This window comes from Lissotriton helveticus, chromosome 10 (assembly GCF_964261635.1).
Source record: "Lissotriton helveticus chromosome 10, aLisHel1.1, whole genome shotgun sequence".
NCBI classification, from domain to species: Eukaryota; Metazoa; Chordata; class Amphibia; order Caudata; family Salamandridae; genus Lissotriton; species Lissotriton helveticus.
The window spans coordinates 49370485-49387199 of NC_136071.1; the positions used below are offsets into that span (position 1 = coordinate 49370485).

At 40.8% G+C, this 16715-nt stretch overlaps 1 protein-coding gene across 12 annotated transcripts in view; it reads left to right on the top strand.

Annotated features, from left to right (window-relative positions):
* The window catches only part of MBD1 (methyl-CpG binding domain protein 1), a 1384891-nt gene that overhangs the window by 1340566 nt on the left and 27610 nt on the right, over positions 1 to 16715 (top strand). For 8 of the 12 annotated variants that reach the window (XM_078664741.1, XM_078664738.1, XM_078664739.1 and 5 more), the window contains 5 exons: positions 2628 to 2729; positions 7238 to 7327; positions 9515 to 9598; positions 12123 to 12212; positions 14302 to 14385. In XM_078664741.1, coding sequence (XP_078520867.1) covers positions 2628 to 2729; positions 7238 to 7327; positions 9515 to 9598; positions 12123 to 12212; positions 14302 to 14385 — 450 coding nt within the window. The remainder of the gene's footprint in view (positions 1 to 2627; positions 2730 to 7237; positions 7328 to 9514; positions 9599 to 12122; positions 12213 to 14301; positions 14386 to 16715) is intronic. The other 4 variants (XM_078664740.1, XM_078664744.1, XM_078664743.1 and 1 more) reach the window with 4 other exon arrangements.

Sequence of the window (16715 nt, forward strand, 5' to 3'; positions counted from 1 at the left end):
CAAGGAGTCTGGATGTTGAATTCCCCAACTGTTGCAAACTGAACTGAGCTGCCTCTTCCACCGCTTGCTGATCACTCACCCTGTTACACCCTATATCCCTTCTATCTCCACCCTCATCTTGGACACCTAATGGTTGGCAACCAAGTACACTAGAAGGACATGTGCATCATGTCATTGGGTGATCTGTTACAGGACGATCAGCTCCTCTGGTTTGACAAACTACTCCAGGAATAGTTTGACTTGCATAGAATGTAGTTCTTGACATACTGGATTTTAGTTGAGCCCTATCAGTTAAGTGGAACATTGTGAACACAGAATCAGAGACACATGCTCTGATTCTGACTTTATTTCTAATGTGGAAAGAGGGAGAAACTGGATCAGCTGGTTATACAGGGCTTTTCAGTCACACACATTTAACCTTGCCTTACTACAGGCCAAATGATCTATCACTAACTAACGGAAAGAAACGGTTATGCCTCCATCATCACATGAATGGCTTCAGGTTACCCTTAAATCGCTTGCACAAACTGATCGCTATTGACTGGGATAATCTGTTACTTATCATACAAACAGGGGGGAAGGAGGGCCTAAGGGGATGTTTAAAGACCACTCACCGCTACAACCCCTCAATCAACAATATAACAACAAAGAGTAGCAGTGGGTCAATAATTGTATACCTCTCTCATATGTATCTGGAACAGTAGTGGATGGGTGCAAGGAGTAGAAACTAGAGAAGAATATATTTCCTGTGTGGAAAAATACCCATCCGTTGTCGATCCTGTGCGCCCTGTTCATCATTTGGGTACCTTCACACCAGGAAGGTAGATATCAACCACTGTAGATGTTTGAAATTAAACAGTGGAGAAAATGAGATGTTATACCAGAATCAGGGTGTGGAAGGACAACAAAAGAGTAGTGCATGTGAGAAGTGAAAAAGTGAGCTGTAAATAAACAGGTAAAATTGGGTAGAAAAAGGATAAACGACTTTATTAAACACCTAAATTCTCCCAAATCAATAAAAAGCGTGCAACAGTAGTGGCTTCAACAAATAACCACTAATTCTTATGTGAGGTCAACAATGTTTCTCCAGTCTAAAACTGGACCCTAAATGGTGTCCTGCTGCATTCTTCAGGACCAAATTCGCGACTACTCAATAAAAAGGTGAAAAAAGGAAAGGTATCACCTGGGTATTCAATAGTTCTTCATTCTCCTCGCAAACTTGGAGGAGAGAAACACTCCACCTCACCTGGCCACTGCTCAGGTAAATAAAGCCCCGCACTTCCGGTCGGTACTCCAGACGTCCTTCTGAGCGTCTTGGGGACGTCTGGAGTACCGACCGGAAGTGCAGGGCTCCATTTACCTGAGCAGTGGCCAGGTGAGGTGGAGTGTTTCTCTCCTCCAAGTTTGCGAGGAGAATGAAGAACTATTGAATACCCAGGTGATACCTTTCCTTTTTTCACCTTTTTATTGAGTAGTCGCGAATTTGGTCCTGAAGAATGCAGCAGGACACCATTTAGGGTCCAGTTTTAGACTGCAGAAACATTGTTGACCTCACATAAGAATTAGTGGTTATTTGTTGAAGCCACTACTGTTGCACGCTTTTTATTGATTTGGGAGAATTTAGGTGTTTAATAAAGTCGTTTATCCTTTTTCTACCCAATTTTACCTGTTTATTTACAGCTCACTTTTTCACTTCTCACATGCACTACTCTTTTGTTGTCCTTCCACACCCTGATTCTGGTATAACATCTCATTTTCTCCACTGTTTAATTTCAAACATCTGCAGTGGTTGATATCTACCTTCCTGGTGTGAAGGTACCCAAATGATGAACAGGGCGCACAGGATCGACAACTGATGGGTATTTTTCCACACAGGAAAGATATTCTTCTCTAGTTTCTACTCCTTGCACCCATCCACTACTGTTCCAGATACATATGAGAGAGGTATACAATTATTGACCCACTGCTACTCTTTGTTGTTATATAATCTGTTACTTACCTTAGCAGAGGAACCCAGAGACGATAATCTACTGCGTTATTTCTTTCTAAGGCTCCAACGGATGTCTATGGTTTCTCATGACATTGGGCCCTTGCAGGAAACTCCAGGTGGAGTGCTCTTCCTGGTACTTACAAGGTGCTAATTAAATGCCCTTTTTATAGTTTAGATCTGCTGTCATCTGAGCTGCTTCTCTTCTAGAGCTTTTGTTGCCACCTTTCTTACCCTATTCTTTATCCCCTACCGTCAGCCGTAGTAAGCTTTTAGATGCTTCCCCGCTTGCATCTAGTTTCAGTGTTCTCTCTGCTTACCTGTTTGGCTCAGCATAGAACACTGCCCACCTCCCTGCCTCTAGCGTTTATGGTCTTTGTTGAATGGTTGTCATTCTGCTGTTACATGTTTATTGTCTGATCTTACAATGATTCACCTTTGTCAATAACTATTAAGAATGTATGTTGTGGTGCCCTTCTAACTAGACTGTCATTTCTGTTAACTAACACCTATTATTGTACACTGCTGTTTTCTCTTTTGTGCTGCAACTCGTATGTACACTTATGAACTGCTTATAGAATATTCAATAATGACAAGAAAGATGGTTTATAAAAATCAAGAAGTCTGTTCTCTCCCACAGGAAAGGTACCTGAACACTGAAGATCATGAGAACCTTAAAGTTGCTTTTGTATTGCTGAAGAGACTGGATGACTACATTGAATACAAGTCTTTGGTGAAAGAGGTGCACATAACTCTAATATCACTAGAAAATAACTTGTAGGTTACACTTAGATGTGGATACAAATAATTGCCCATTTTCATTATTTTCAAATGAAAATTGGCTGCCTTAGAAGGACAGGATCCTTTGCATCTTGCAGTTTCTATTTTGTCCCTTCAGTCAATATTGACTATAGTAGCAATAGAATGCATGCCAATTTAGGAATCACTTTTACCATATTTTAAAAATGAAGTTGTTCCATGTAATTGTCCATTATTGAGATATCACTCACTTGAAGACAGAAAAGGGAGCTGTAAGTAAGTATAACACTGGCTAATTTGTAGAGTTCACAGTCAAAACTATACCAACTATGCACTAAACAATAACTGACAATTTACAAAAATGTTTTAATAAATGCATTTCTGATCTGTATTCCCTCAGGCCAGATCCATACAGCATATACGTACTTACACCTTGTCCAACTTCACCTTTGTGTGTTGTAGCTTGTTGTGGAAAGCGACCAATGTAAGAATATTGTGAAACGTTTGCAAAAAATAATTGTTATGATTATTATGTAGGTCCTCTCAGTCTTTTGAACCTAAGTCTAAGAGTTCTAATACCTTTCAGTTGGAGCAATTAGCTGCTAATGTGGTAAAAAAAATCCCTACTCTGCCAAGCAGACTAGGGTTATTATTTGTTGTTCATGTGTAATCTCTTACTAAATGTTTGCTTTTGGAGTCAATTGGAAAATCTTCAACTTAAATGGCCGATTTTACTGAAGAAATTTCTTAGTGGCTTACTGTTTGGCAGCTGAATTTCCGACGAAGTCCATTTTTACTGCATGACATCTGCTATCATGCGGAGGTACACTGGAATACTGGAATACACTGTGAATTTGCAAGGTTTTTTAAATTCCATTTCCTAACTATAACCTCACTGTAACCTTTGTTTTTAAGTGAATTTTAAAATATATATATATATATCTGTGTTCAGTGAATGAATGAATGAATGAATGAATATGCATTTCTAGAGCGCATGGCTACCTAAAAGGCCTCCCAGCGCTAGAGGCAGAAACATCACCGTGCAGTAGTCAGGAATCATGAAAACAAAAGAGTTTTCAGGAATTTACGAAAGACCAAAAAGTTGTCCTACAGGAGGCGTATGTGGTTGTGCAGTTGGTTCCAGCATTTTGCTGCGGTGTATGCAAACATGGGCCTGCCGCTCCGCGATTTGTGTATCCTGGGGACTACTGCTAGGCATTTATTCTCAGAGCATAGAAATCTCTTAGGATGGTAGGGGGATATGATAGTAAGGCCAAGGATTGGATGACCATGTATTCTGAGCACCTTTCTAGCCCCACTGACAGGCATTCTGAGAGCCCCTCACTGTCTTCAGCCTCAACTCCAGTGCTCTCAGTCATGGCCTGTTATAAACACTTGGAGGTGACTCAGTTCAAAGTATGGACTGTACATGAATAATATGCTACATGAAAAGAATACAAAAACACTAAATCCCAGAGTTACCAAACACTCTAAGGCAGTGGTATTCAACCTGTAGTTTCACCTACTCAGGGGGTCCCCGACTGTTTAGGAAATAAAATATTAACAGATTAAGAAAGTGTATATAAAGAAGCAAAATTTAAAACTGAGAATTTTTTAAACATTCTGTAAATGTGAAGGAATTTGAAAATGGAGCCTAAAAATGTATTTGGCATTCTCAGATCGATTTGCTAGAGCATTCAGTACAAGTGCATCAAACAGAATACAATATGGTGAATGGGGGGCCTCAGTTGGATTTAAAAAAAGCTCTAACTTTCATTTCAAATTAAAAAATGTGATTTTATTTTTGTCTGTGAATTATATAACATATTTCATAATATGTCTGTGTATTTGATTAATGCATGTACATGTATGTTTGTGTATTGTTTTGCAGCTCAAATCATCAAAATTGCTTAGACTGGGTCCCCGGATCCCAGCAATAACTCAGTGGGGGGGCGGTGCGGAGGGCCCAAACATTCCAGTAATGATCAAGTGGGGATCCACATAACTGAAAAGGCTAAGCACCACTGCTCTAAGGGAATTAAGATTAAGGAAAGCATGTGTAATATAACCTGGAAGAGAATCACTAGCATGGATTTCCTTAAAGTTTTTTACATTCATTGTTTTTACATTCATTGTTTAGAAATCGATGAGAGTTTTTGTTATTGAGGTTAAGGACATGAACAACCGGCACAGTAGCAACCCATCTCAATTACAACTGAAAATACCTTGCCCCTTAAATGACTGTGTATTCTCATCTGTATGGTGATTTACCCCATTTGTATTTGTATCTTTTTAATTAATGGTGGGTCATGAGCACTGCATTTGGTATGCGAAGCATGGTTTGCATGTCTGTGTGAGAGTTATGGGTGCTAATCCTAACCATAGACAGGGAATTTCAGTGTCTTTTCGTTTTATGTTCCTGACCATAACTGCGATGTAACTGTTCTTTTAGGTGAATTTCCGAGTTTTCGTTTTTAACATACGTTGAGGTGTTATAAAAAAGACACTTTAATCGTTTCTTCAGTGAATATGTATATGTATATATATATATATCCAACAAACTCCAGTTTACCGTAAATGAATTCACACTGGTGCCGCGGCCTCAGTTCTTAAACGCATTTATTAATCGTGCAACGGGTGCCCAACGCGTTTCGCTGTTTCAGTCACAGCTTGTTCACGGGTAAAGTTTCACCGATACAATTGTACATTTAAAGTGATAGAGACTAGTTCCGCCTTTTTCCCAAATAGAAACGGTGAAAAGACTCCATTGCCTATTCTTCAATCCTATGCAGTGTAAGTCCGTAAGTTATTTATCTTAATTTATAACACATAATTATACCAAATACATTTTCAATGTTGAACATAACAGTGTAAATATTACTCGTTAATCTCATACTAACCAAGTGGGCGTGGCTTAACTCAACCTCATTTTATGCTTATGCTCGGTTCAAAACCCTATTCTTTCAATGGGAATACCTGATTATACCGCCCTAGTGGGCATAGCAATTTATAATCCAACGGACATTTATATATATATATATATAATTGTTACTGAAAAAAACAAAGATTACAGGTGCGTTATAGTTAGGAAATAGAATTTAAAAAACCTTCGAAATTCAGTGTAAACACAAAGGTTACAGGGACGTTATAGTTAGGCTGACATTTCACTCAGACAAAACCAGAGAAATTCAGCAGTTATAGTTAGTTGACCGAACTATAACTCGCGCCCCCGCAATGCACTGCTTATGACCTCACATATTACATAACTCATGACATGATCAGTGACATCACTGATGACATCTCAAATGACCTCACTGATGGCATCATCCACAGAAGAGTTATGGGGGCTGATCCTAACCATAGACAGGGAATTTCAGTGTCTTTTCGTTTTATGTTCCTGACCATAACTGCGATGTAACTGTTCTTTTAGGTGAATTTCCGAGTTTTCGTTTTTACCATACGTTGAGGTGTTATAAAAAATACACTTTAATCGTTTCTTCAGTGAATATGTATATGTATATACATATATATATCAAAACAAACCCCTTTCAGGTATAGAGTGACGCATAAATTATGCAAAAAAAGAAGGAGAGAACTCTGGGTAGTTCTCAAGTTTAGGTGGAAAGCATCCCCTGTTAGAGCACTCTCAACACCAGCGACACTCTAGATCTGCTCACCTGAAATGTCTGTTTTTCTATCAAAGCTTTTAAGCATAGGATTAGCACTGTGCTATCCACGCCGAGATAGAAAATGACAAAGTCTTTTGCAATTTATACAGCAAAGTCTTTAAGCATAGGACTAGTACAGTGCTGTCCTTGCCGAGCTGTAAAATTACAAAAGCCATTTATCACTCCAGGCACAATATTACAGCTTTGAATTAGTGAAATACCAACTCAAGCCAACCTGAAACCATGTTGTGCCACCACCATAATTTGCCTTTACTCCTCCGCTCACTGAAATCTAGCTTTGCTCTTTTTTATCCTTCTGCACTCAAAAGGAAATGTGACCAGTGAATAATACAAACATAAAATATTCAAATCTCCAAGCAGTTGCTGAAGTGATAGGAGTAACCGAACATGGCGTCTTCTTAAGGCGTGTGGTAGTTGGATTGTGGAAGTCATATTTTTCCTCTCCTTTGTTAGAGTCTTTTTTGTGGCTGGTAGTGCAGCATGTAATGACATGTCATCAGTGCATTAAAATTCTTCCTGTACTTAAGGACAAAAAACAGACCATGGTAATTATCATTGTTTGCCAGAAACTGCCTGTGACTCTTCACTGTCCCACTGCTGTCTCTCCAATGGTCTCGACGGTTTTACCCCGTAACAAACACAATTATCAGCATCCAAAAAATTGGTCCTATGCTGATTTTGCTGACCTTGATCCTATCTTGTGGTTGGGGTTGTACAACGTTTTTTTGAGCAGATGCATATTAAATTATATGGTAAACTGATGAGCTCACCTGGGTAACTTTGATGTGTGCTTTCTCCTCAGGCTAAAAAAGGTTGTCCATTCACTCTGCAAATCAAGGAGGGTTCAGCCGAACATGTCGGCATTTTGGACCAGGATGGCGAATTTGTGCAGGTGAGCAGCAGTCTTATTAGGCATGGGAGAACCAAATGAGACTGACTGGTGTGATGCTATCGCTCTTGTAACAGTCTTATTGGGGAGAGGAGACAGTAAACCTCTAGTGTAGACCTTCATGTTGTGGCATCATCTTTCTAGCGCCTTCACTGCTATCCCTCTAGTATAGGTAGTTATGGTCCATTGCTCCCTTCTGATGTGGACAGTCGAGGGACTGTGCTACCTTACTTTTACTGATGGTGCAGGGGTTGGACTTTCTTGCTTAGACTGTATTGGTGTGGTCTTGTAATACAAATCTGCTGTCCTCTCCCTTTAGCATAGACAAAGCCATTGAAGTGATATACTTCTAGTATATGTATTGCTGATATGCTAATACTCTTTTTGTGTAGGCAGTGATGTGATTGTGTTAGCCTTGTAATGTAGGTAGTGTTGCTGTGGTAATCTGCTTTTAGCTGTGTAAGTGCTGGGATGGTCCCTTGTGAAGTTAATGCTGAGACTTACTTCCGACAGGCAAGTCCAGGTAGTGTTTTGGCGCCACTAAAAAAGTAAATAACTAAACACAATATTAAAGATAAATGAACATAGAATAAACTTTGTCCTTCAATCTTTGTTCTTAGGCTCCAAGTTATCGGCCACACCCTCTGAGCTTATAGTCTAGGATGTACTGCTCTGCTCAGCTTCTTCTGTAGGCGGTGCTTGTGCAGTGCGATTGTTCTAATATAGAAAGTTCTGGGCAGTGCTTTTTCAGATGGATGAACGGATGATATCCTTTATTGTAGTTGGTGCTCATATGGTACGCCTCATGAAGTTGTTTTTGGCAAGGTGGTATTCATGGAAGAGAGATAGATATGCTATGTTTTACTGGTGTTTAGACAGAATATCGGAAACAAAAATACTGCAGGACAAAAGTTTGTGTCAAGAATATCGAGGACAAAAATATTGTTAAGATAAGTCTATACAGGTAATTTTTTGCTATATATAACTTCACATATATGTACCATGACAATATATATATATATATATATATATATATATATATATATATATATATATATATATATATATATATATATATATATCTTTAAGGTACGTAGAAGAGTTAAGAATAGGAAATCTATACTTACCTATTTACACTTACTTTCTCTATATTCTGTTCCTCGATATTTTTGAAACAATATTCTGTCCACACGATATTTCTGTTTCCGATATTCTGTCAGTGATCTGTTTCACTGCAAACAGTATTATGAGGTGCAATCCTTTTTGTAAGTGCAGCCATTGCTGAGGTAAGCCCCATACTCAGTGGCGGGCAGTTCAGATCTGGTAGCAGGGCGAAGGTGTAAGGTGGTGAAAAAAAATAAAAAGACATTTACTTCCTCACTGCTCTCTCCCACGTCGTCTCTCCTCTGTGTTGGCCAAACAGGAAGCAGCTAGACTCCCCTGCGCCAATCACAACACTGAAATGCAGCATTGTGATTGGTCTGAACGCCGTAGATCGGCGCTCAGACGGGGACTGGGGGCCAGGGCATGTTCCATGACTGTTTGGCCGGCCCGCGACGGCTGGCCAAATCATCATGCGCACTGCAGTGTGCCAACCACTTCTCCCATGCCCTGCTCTGTGAGCAGAGCAGCCCCATCACGAACCCATGCTGATGCAGCAGGAACAAATAAAATGATACTAACATCAAGTTATTATCATTATATTTTTCCTTTCTTTCACTGCTGCAAAGCACTGGGGCGATGCTCCTCCACCTTAGCAGAGGAGCCGCCACTGTCTATACTTCGCGTGCAAACAATGTTGTGGGAAATACTGTGTTGTCCAGGAAAGTCAGTGCTGGGTAGGGATGCTGACATAGTGCAATGTATGTATTAACCCAGTTGTGTCAGGTGCTATAGCTATCGTAAAGACAGTTCTGGTAGCCGTGCTGCCCTTATACCTCAGACACGCCTGAGTTGGGATATTTTTTTTTCACTTTGGGTACTATTGGGCAGCATGCTGCACATCCAGTGCTGACAGTGGTGGGGAAGATGATAGGCTTCTTGTGAAGTCAATGCTGAGACTTACTTCCAACCTGCAAGTCCAGGTAGTGTCTTGGGGCCATTAAGATAAATGAAAAAGTAAATAAATAAACACAATATTACAGATAAATGAAAATAGAATAAACTTTGTCCTTCAATCTTTGTTCTTAGGCGCCAAGGAATCAGCCACACCCTCAGAGCTCAAAGGAGGACTGTATGGAGAGCGCACTGGATGATGAGGTGTGCGTGCTTGAGGTAAGGGGGCGACTTTGAGATTCACACATGGGGAGGAGATCATTTTTTTGTCAATAGGTAAATTAACTAATGCAGATTAAATACCAAAATATTGATCTAATACCATGCAGTAATTATAAGCCAATGTAACAATAAACAACTCTTGTTATGTGGTTCCATCATTACGCTACTTCATTTCAGTTAATGTTTCCCAGCCCTGTGAAAAAAAGAATGAAGATTGTCCCTCCATTAACTACTACCTAAGGAGGCAAATTCCCCTTTTGAGCGCACACCAGTCATGCTTTGCCAAGAATTGCACTCTAGAGCTGGATAATTTGGCAACAAAGTAAGATAAGAAGGTTGCATGTCTTTAATTGTACTGCCTGTACTTGCTCAACTTTATTTTGTTCAACCTTAAATTTACTCCTACACCTAAATTGTACCATAAAGCTAACCATTTTTTATACTTATTTTAATATAACTCAATTTCCTTAAATTTCATAATAACTAACTCTTTCCCTATCCATAAATTACAATAACTTACATTGCTTTAATTCATGAATTAAGTTGCCCTATTCTAACCCTATCAATAATACCAGCACTAAGAGTAAATTAAACTAAATTTAGTTCATTTAAATCATTTGTTACAATACTAATCTCTATCCTTTAATTCAATTCTGCTTGTTTTTTAATTATTTATTGTTTTTGTTTTATATATGAAAAATATAACGGAGCATTGGCACAATCATTCTGGCCCTGACTGAGAAGGCTATGCATCAACTAAAGAATGGATTTAGGGCCTGATTTATATCTTGGCTTGGAGGGAAGTCTGTTGCATCGGCGATAAAGTTCCCTCCCTGCCAAGACTATGTTCTGCCCAACCGATTTAAAGTCGAAGGGACCATAGTTTGCCGACTGCAGCTAGGGCATAAAGGACACCCGCGCAGCCTCCGTGGTGCAGGGGGTGACCCAGTCTTCTCTACATGGAGGGAGCTCCTTCAAATTGCGTGTTCCGCTGTACGTGTTCTCAAAGCAGCTGCAGTGTGCAGCCTGCTTGAAGTTGACAATGTGTCCTAGTATCTACAGAGTTGGTTAGCGCTGATCCCTCATGCTGGCCGGACTGGGTTGTGCTGTCTTCCTGATGTATGCAAAAGGAACATTTGGGCTGGACTGTTCCCATGAGGCACAGGGTTAAGACTGATTTGCATATAACTGTGTCTGAACTTGGGTGGCGAAGTGAGCTAAAGAACAATGATGGATTCAACCCAGATATGTGCATTGGAGGATATTTGAAAAGTTGCAGCGCTCCGTCCATTTTCTCCTTGTGTTTGCTTTGTCCTCCTGATGTAGGAAGAGAGCTAAGTCCTGCTCTCCTCATGCAGGCATAGAGGGTTGTGCTATACTGTTTTTTGGCTATTCATACCTATCTTGTGTGAGGTTTGAACCTCACCTCACCTGGCTCAGACTCAGGTCAAGGGAGGCACCTCCCCCTGCCTCAGCATAACGACTGAGGTACCGACGGAGAGGGCGGTGCCTCCCTTGACCTGAGTCTGAGCCAGGTGAGGTGAGGTTCAAACCTCACACAGGATAGGTATGAATAGCCATCCTTCCTGTAGAGAGGTATTGTGAATGATCACAAGTAATGTTACTGTGATAACTATATGTTTTCTGTTTTTTGTTCCCTTTGCATATTTGTTTCACTGTTTTCAATTTGCACTTTATGCAGTAGCTCTCATTTGAAGGTCCTGAAGAAAGCCGGGGTTCTGTGACCCATAACGGCTGAAACTAGTAGACCACAACATCCGGCAGATTTGTTACATGCCGACACTTTTCATTAAGATCAACAGCAGTCATTAATAAAGTTGTTTGGATTGCTGCTGAACCTTTTTTAACTTCACCCACACTTAGTTACCTCCCTTGGCACTGCATTATTGATTGTTTCGGTCTGTATACCTTTTGGATAATTAGGCTGTCAATCTTTCTTTTCCTTTCTTCATTGGTCTCTTACAACACCTACTTCACCAGCCTCTGGCTTGTTGCAGTAGAACTGAGGTGACAGGGGTACTTTTGGAGTTCCAGATGATGACACTGGCCACTAAGGGCAGTTGATGGAAATCCTTATTTTCTTTTCCCCTCCTCAGGGTTTCTACTGTCATGGAGTCGTGTATGTCACAGTATTGATAGTGGTCACCATTTGTAATTTTTATGGATGATCACATTTGGAACCTGTTCCTCTAGTCTCTGTAGTTTTTTATCCCTCGTCAGACTACCAGATTATTTGTATATTGTTAATTATCATTGTTTGCCAGAAACTGCCTGTGACTCTTCACTGCCCTACTGCTGTTTCCCCAATGGTCTTGAGGGTTTTACCCCGTAACAAACACAATTATCAGCATCCAAAAAAGTGGTCTTATGCTGATTTTGCTGACCTTGATCCTGTCTTGTGGTTGGGATTGTACAACAGTTTTTTGAGCAGATGCATATTCAATTATATGGTAAACTGGTGAGCTCACCTGGGTAACTTTGATGTGTGCTTTCTCCTCAGGCTAAAAGAGGTTGTCCATTCACTCTGCAAATAAAGGAGGGTTCAACCGAACATGCCGGCATTTTGGACCAGGATGGCGAATTTGTGCGGGTGAGTAGCAGCCTTATTAGGCATGGGAGAACCAAATGAGACTGACTGGTGGGATGCTATCGTTCTTGTAACAGTCGTATTGGGGAGAGGAGACAGTAAACCTCTAGTGTAGACCTTCATGTTGTGGCACCATCTTTCTAGCGCCTTCACCGCTATCCCTCTAGTATAGGTAGTTATGGTTCATTGCTCCCTTCTGATGTGGACAGTCGAGGGACTGTGCTACCTTACTTTTACTGATGGTGCAGGGGTTGGACTTTCTTGCTTAGACTGTATTGGTGTGGTCTTGTAATACAAATCTGCTGTCCTCACCCTTTAGCATAGACAAAGCCAGTGAAGTGATATACTTCTAGTATATGTATTGCTGATATGCTAATACTCTTTTTGTGTAGGCAGTGATGTGGTTGTGTTAGCCTTGTAATGTAGGCGTGTTGCTGTGGTAATCTGCTTTTAGCTTTGTCAGTGCTGGGATGGTCCCTTGTGAAGTCAATGCTGAGACTTACTTCCGACAGGCAAGTCCAGGTAGTGTCTTGGGGGCACTAAGATAAATAAAAAAGTAAATAACTAAACACAATATTAAAGATAAATGAAAATAGAATAAACTTTGTCCTTCAATCTTTGTTCTTAGGCTCCAAGTAATCGGCCACACCCTCTGAGCTTATAGTCTAGGATGTACTGCTCTGCTCACCTTCTTCTGTAGGCGGTGCTTGTGCAGTACGATTGTTCTAATATAGAAAGTTCTGGGCAGTGCTTTTTCAGATGGATGAACGGATGATATCCTTTATTGTAGTTGGTGCTCATATGGTACGCCTCATGAAGTTGTTTTTGGCAAGGTGGTATTCATGGAAGAGAGATAGATATGCTATGTTTTACTGGTGTTTAGACAGAATATCGGAAACAAAAATACTGCAGGACAAAAGTTTGTGTCAAGAATATCGAGGACAAAAATATTGTTAAGGTAAGTCTATACAGGTATGTTTTTGCTATATATAACTTCACATATATGTACCATGACAATATATATATATATATATATATATCTTTAAGGTATGTAGATGAGTTAAGAATAGGAAATCTATACTTACCTATTTATACTTACTTTCTCTATATTCTGTTCCTCGATATTTTTGACACAATATTCTGTCCACACGATATTTCTGTTTCCGATATTCTGTCAGTGATCTGTGTCACTGCAAACAGTATTGTGAGGTGCAATCCTTTTTGTAAGTGCAGCCATTGCTGAGGTAAGCCCCATACTCAGTGGCGGCCAGTACAGATCTGGTAGCAGGGCGAAGGTGTAAGGTGGTGAAAAAAAATAAAAATACATTTACTTCCTCACTGCTCTCTCCCACGTCGTCTCTCCTCTGTGTTGGTCAAACAGGAAGCAGCTAGACTCCCCAGCGCCAACCACAACACTGTGAACGCCGCTCAGACGGGGACTGGGGGCCAGGGCATGTTCCATGACTGTTTGGCCGACCCGAGACCGCTGGCCAAATCATCGTGTGCACTGCAGTGTGCCCACCACTCCTCCCAGCCCCATCACGACCCCATGCTGATGCAGCAGGAACAAATAAAATGATACTAACATCAAGTTATTATCATTATATTTTTCCTTTCTTTCACTGCTGCAAAGCACTGTGGCGATGCTCCTCCAACTTAGCAGAGGAGCCGCCACTGTCTATAGTTCGCGTGCAAACAATGTTGTGGGAAATACTGTGTTGTCCAGGAATGTCAGTGCTGGGTAGGGATGCTGACATAGTGCAATGAATGTATTAACCCAGTTGTGTCAGGTGCTATAGCTATCGTAAAGGCAGTTCTGGTAGCCGTGCTGCCCCTATACCTCAGACACGCCTGAGTTGGGTATTGTTTTTTCACTTTGGGTACTATTGGGCAGCATGCTGCACATCCAGTGCTGACAGTGGTGGGGAAGACAATAGGCTTCTTGTGAAGTTAATGCTGAGACTTACTTCCAACAGGCAAGTCCAGGTAGTGTCTTGGGGCCATTAAGATAAATGAAAAAGTAAATAAATAAACACAATATTAGAGATAAATGAAAATAGAATAAACTTTGTCCTTCAATCTTTGTTCTTAGGCTCCAAGGAATCAGCCACACCCTCAGAGCTCAAAGGAGGATGGTATGGAGAGCGCACTGGATGATGAGGTGTGCGTGCTTGAGGTAAGGGGGCGACTTTGAGATTCACACATGGGGAGGAGAAAATTTTTAAGGCTTTTGTCAATAGGTAAATTAACTAATGCAGATTAAATACCAAAATATTGATCTAACACCATGCAATAATTATAAGCCAATGTAACAATAAACAACTCTTGTTATGTGGTTCCATCAATACACTACTTCCTTTCAGTTAATGTTTCCCAGCCCTGTGAAAGAAAGAATGAAGATTGTCCCTCCATTAACTACTACCTAAGGAGGCAAATTATCCTTTTGAGCGCACACCAGTCATGAGTCCATGGCTGCTTTGCCAAGGATTGCACTCTAGAGCTGGATAATTTGGCTCCAAAGTGAGATACAGAAGGTAGCATGTCTTTAATTGTACTGCCTGTACTTCCTCTACTTTATTTTGTTCATCCTTAAATTTACTCCTACACCTAAATTGTACCATAAAGCTAACCATGATTTTATACTTATTTTAATATAACTCGATTTCCTTAAATTTCATAACAACTAACTGTTTCCCTATCCATAAATTACAATAACTTACATTGCTTTAATTCATGAATTAAGTTACCCTATCCTAACCCTTTCAATAATACCAGCACTAAGAGTAAAATAAACTAAATTTAGTTCATTTAAATCATTTGTTACAATGCTAATCTCTATCCTTTAATTCAATTCTGCTTATTTTTTAATTATTTATTGTTTTTGTTTTATATATAAAAAATATAACTGAGCATTGACACAATCATTCTGGCCCTGACTGAGAAGGCTATGCATCAACTAAATAATGGATTTAGGGCCTGATTTATATCTTGGCTTGGAGAGAAGTCTGTTGCATCGGCGATAAAGTTCCCTCCCTGCCAAGACTATGTTCTGCCCAACCGATTTAAAGTCGAAGGGACCATAGTTTGCCGACTGCAGCTGGGGCATAAAGGACACCCGCGCAGCCTCCGTGGTGCAGGGGGTGACCCAGTCTTCTCTACATGAAGGAAGCTCCTTCAGATTGCGTGTTCCGCTGTACGTGTTCTCTTGGCGGATACGAGCCATTGTGCCCGATCGCGGCCGCGTAATCTAACAACCCTGGGGAACTCCATCAAGGATCCCCTTACACCATTGCCCAGCTGCATTAGCGCTGCAAGTGGTTAACCCGAAATCGGACCCACCGCGAGGCAATACCCCGACTAATTAGGTCCTGGGTTCCTCAGCTCCACTTCCGGGAATCGCCGGATGGAAGAATCCCATTAGAACGATACCTCGGTCTCTCTCTCGAGGGTCGAGCAAGACGCTGGCGCCCCTCTATCCCTCTATTATGGCGCTACTACAATAACGGTTCCCCACAGGACCAACCCAAAACACCCCCGGACCATCGACCGGTGCGCTGTTCTACCCCTCCCTTGAATCGCCGCACGAAGGGTTATGTTTTAAAATCAGGCAATGGTAATTCAGTCCTGATGATGATCCTTTATTGTATGTAAGATCGAAACACCGTCGACATTTATGTAGCTTCACATTAAGTTTTCCATTGTGTTACCCAACAGTGTTTGCTACATGTGGTCAGCTTGAACCAACCTTTATTTAAACACCAGCGCCCACCCAACCCTAGAATTGCCTGCTCAATTCCCTCTGTCCAAACACCCTTTGGTTTTTTCTTTATGTGTTATATGTACTTGATACAGGATTGTATCCCACTGTATATTTGCTCACCTTATTTTGCCTATTAACTATATTGATTAAATTACTGTCTGGCCGGACAAGTTTTCTTATAGCACATTGTTGTCTATAAAGTCATTTATTGCCCTGAATGTAATTTGTTTTAGTTAAGGACCTTTGTTGCTTATTACAACTGTTACCCCTGGTCCTTGATTACCTAGTGGGTCCCCTTGTTGATTTAAACAGTACGTGTTCTCAAAGCAGCTGCAGTGTGCAGCATGCTTGAAGCTGACAATGTGCTGCACAAGGAATGAAGAGAAACAAAATACTTATTTGTTTCTCTTTCAGTCAGAGCCAGCCAATCCCCTTGAAAGAGAGGGTGGGCCTCACTCAGAAACAGCACTTCTCCTCTGAGGAGAGAAGAGGAAGCGCATAACTAACTGTCCCAGAGAGAAATACCAGCCCTCTGTTCACTTTTTAACAATATGAAATCATCTCTATTCATTTTAACATGTGATTCTGGACCTGAGTTGGTGGAGGGAATATACTGTCACAAACGCGATGGATATCCAGTCTGCCGTATTACGATCCTCATATGACAGAATGCAATCATAATGCCGCGGACGGGATATCCGTCAGGTTTGTGATGGAGTATTCTCCTCCACTGACTTTTAAATCTG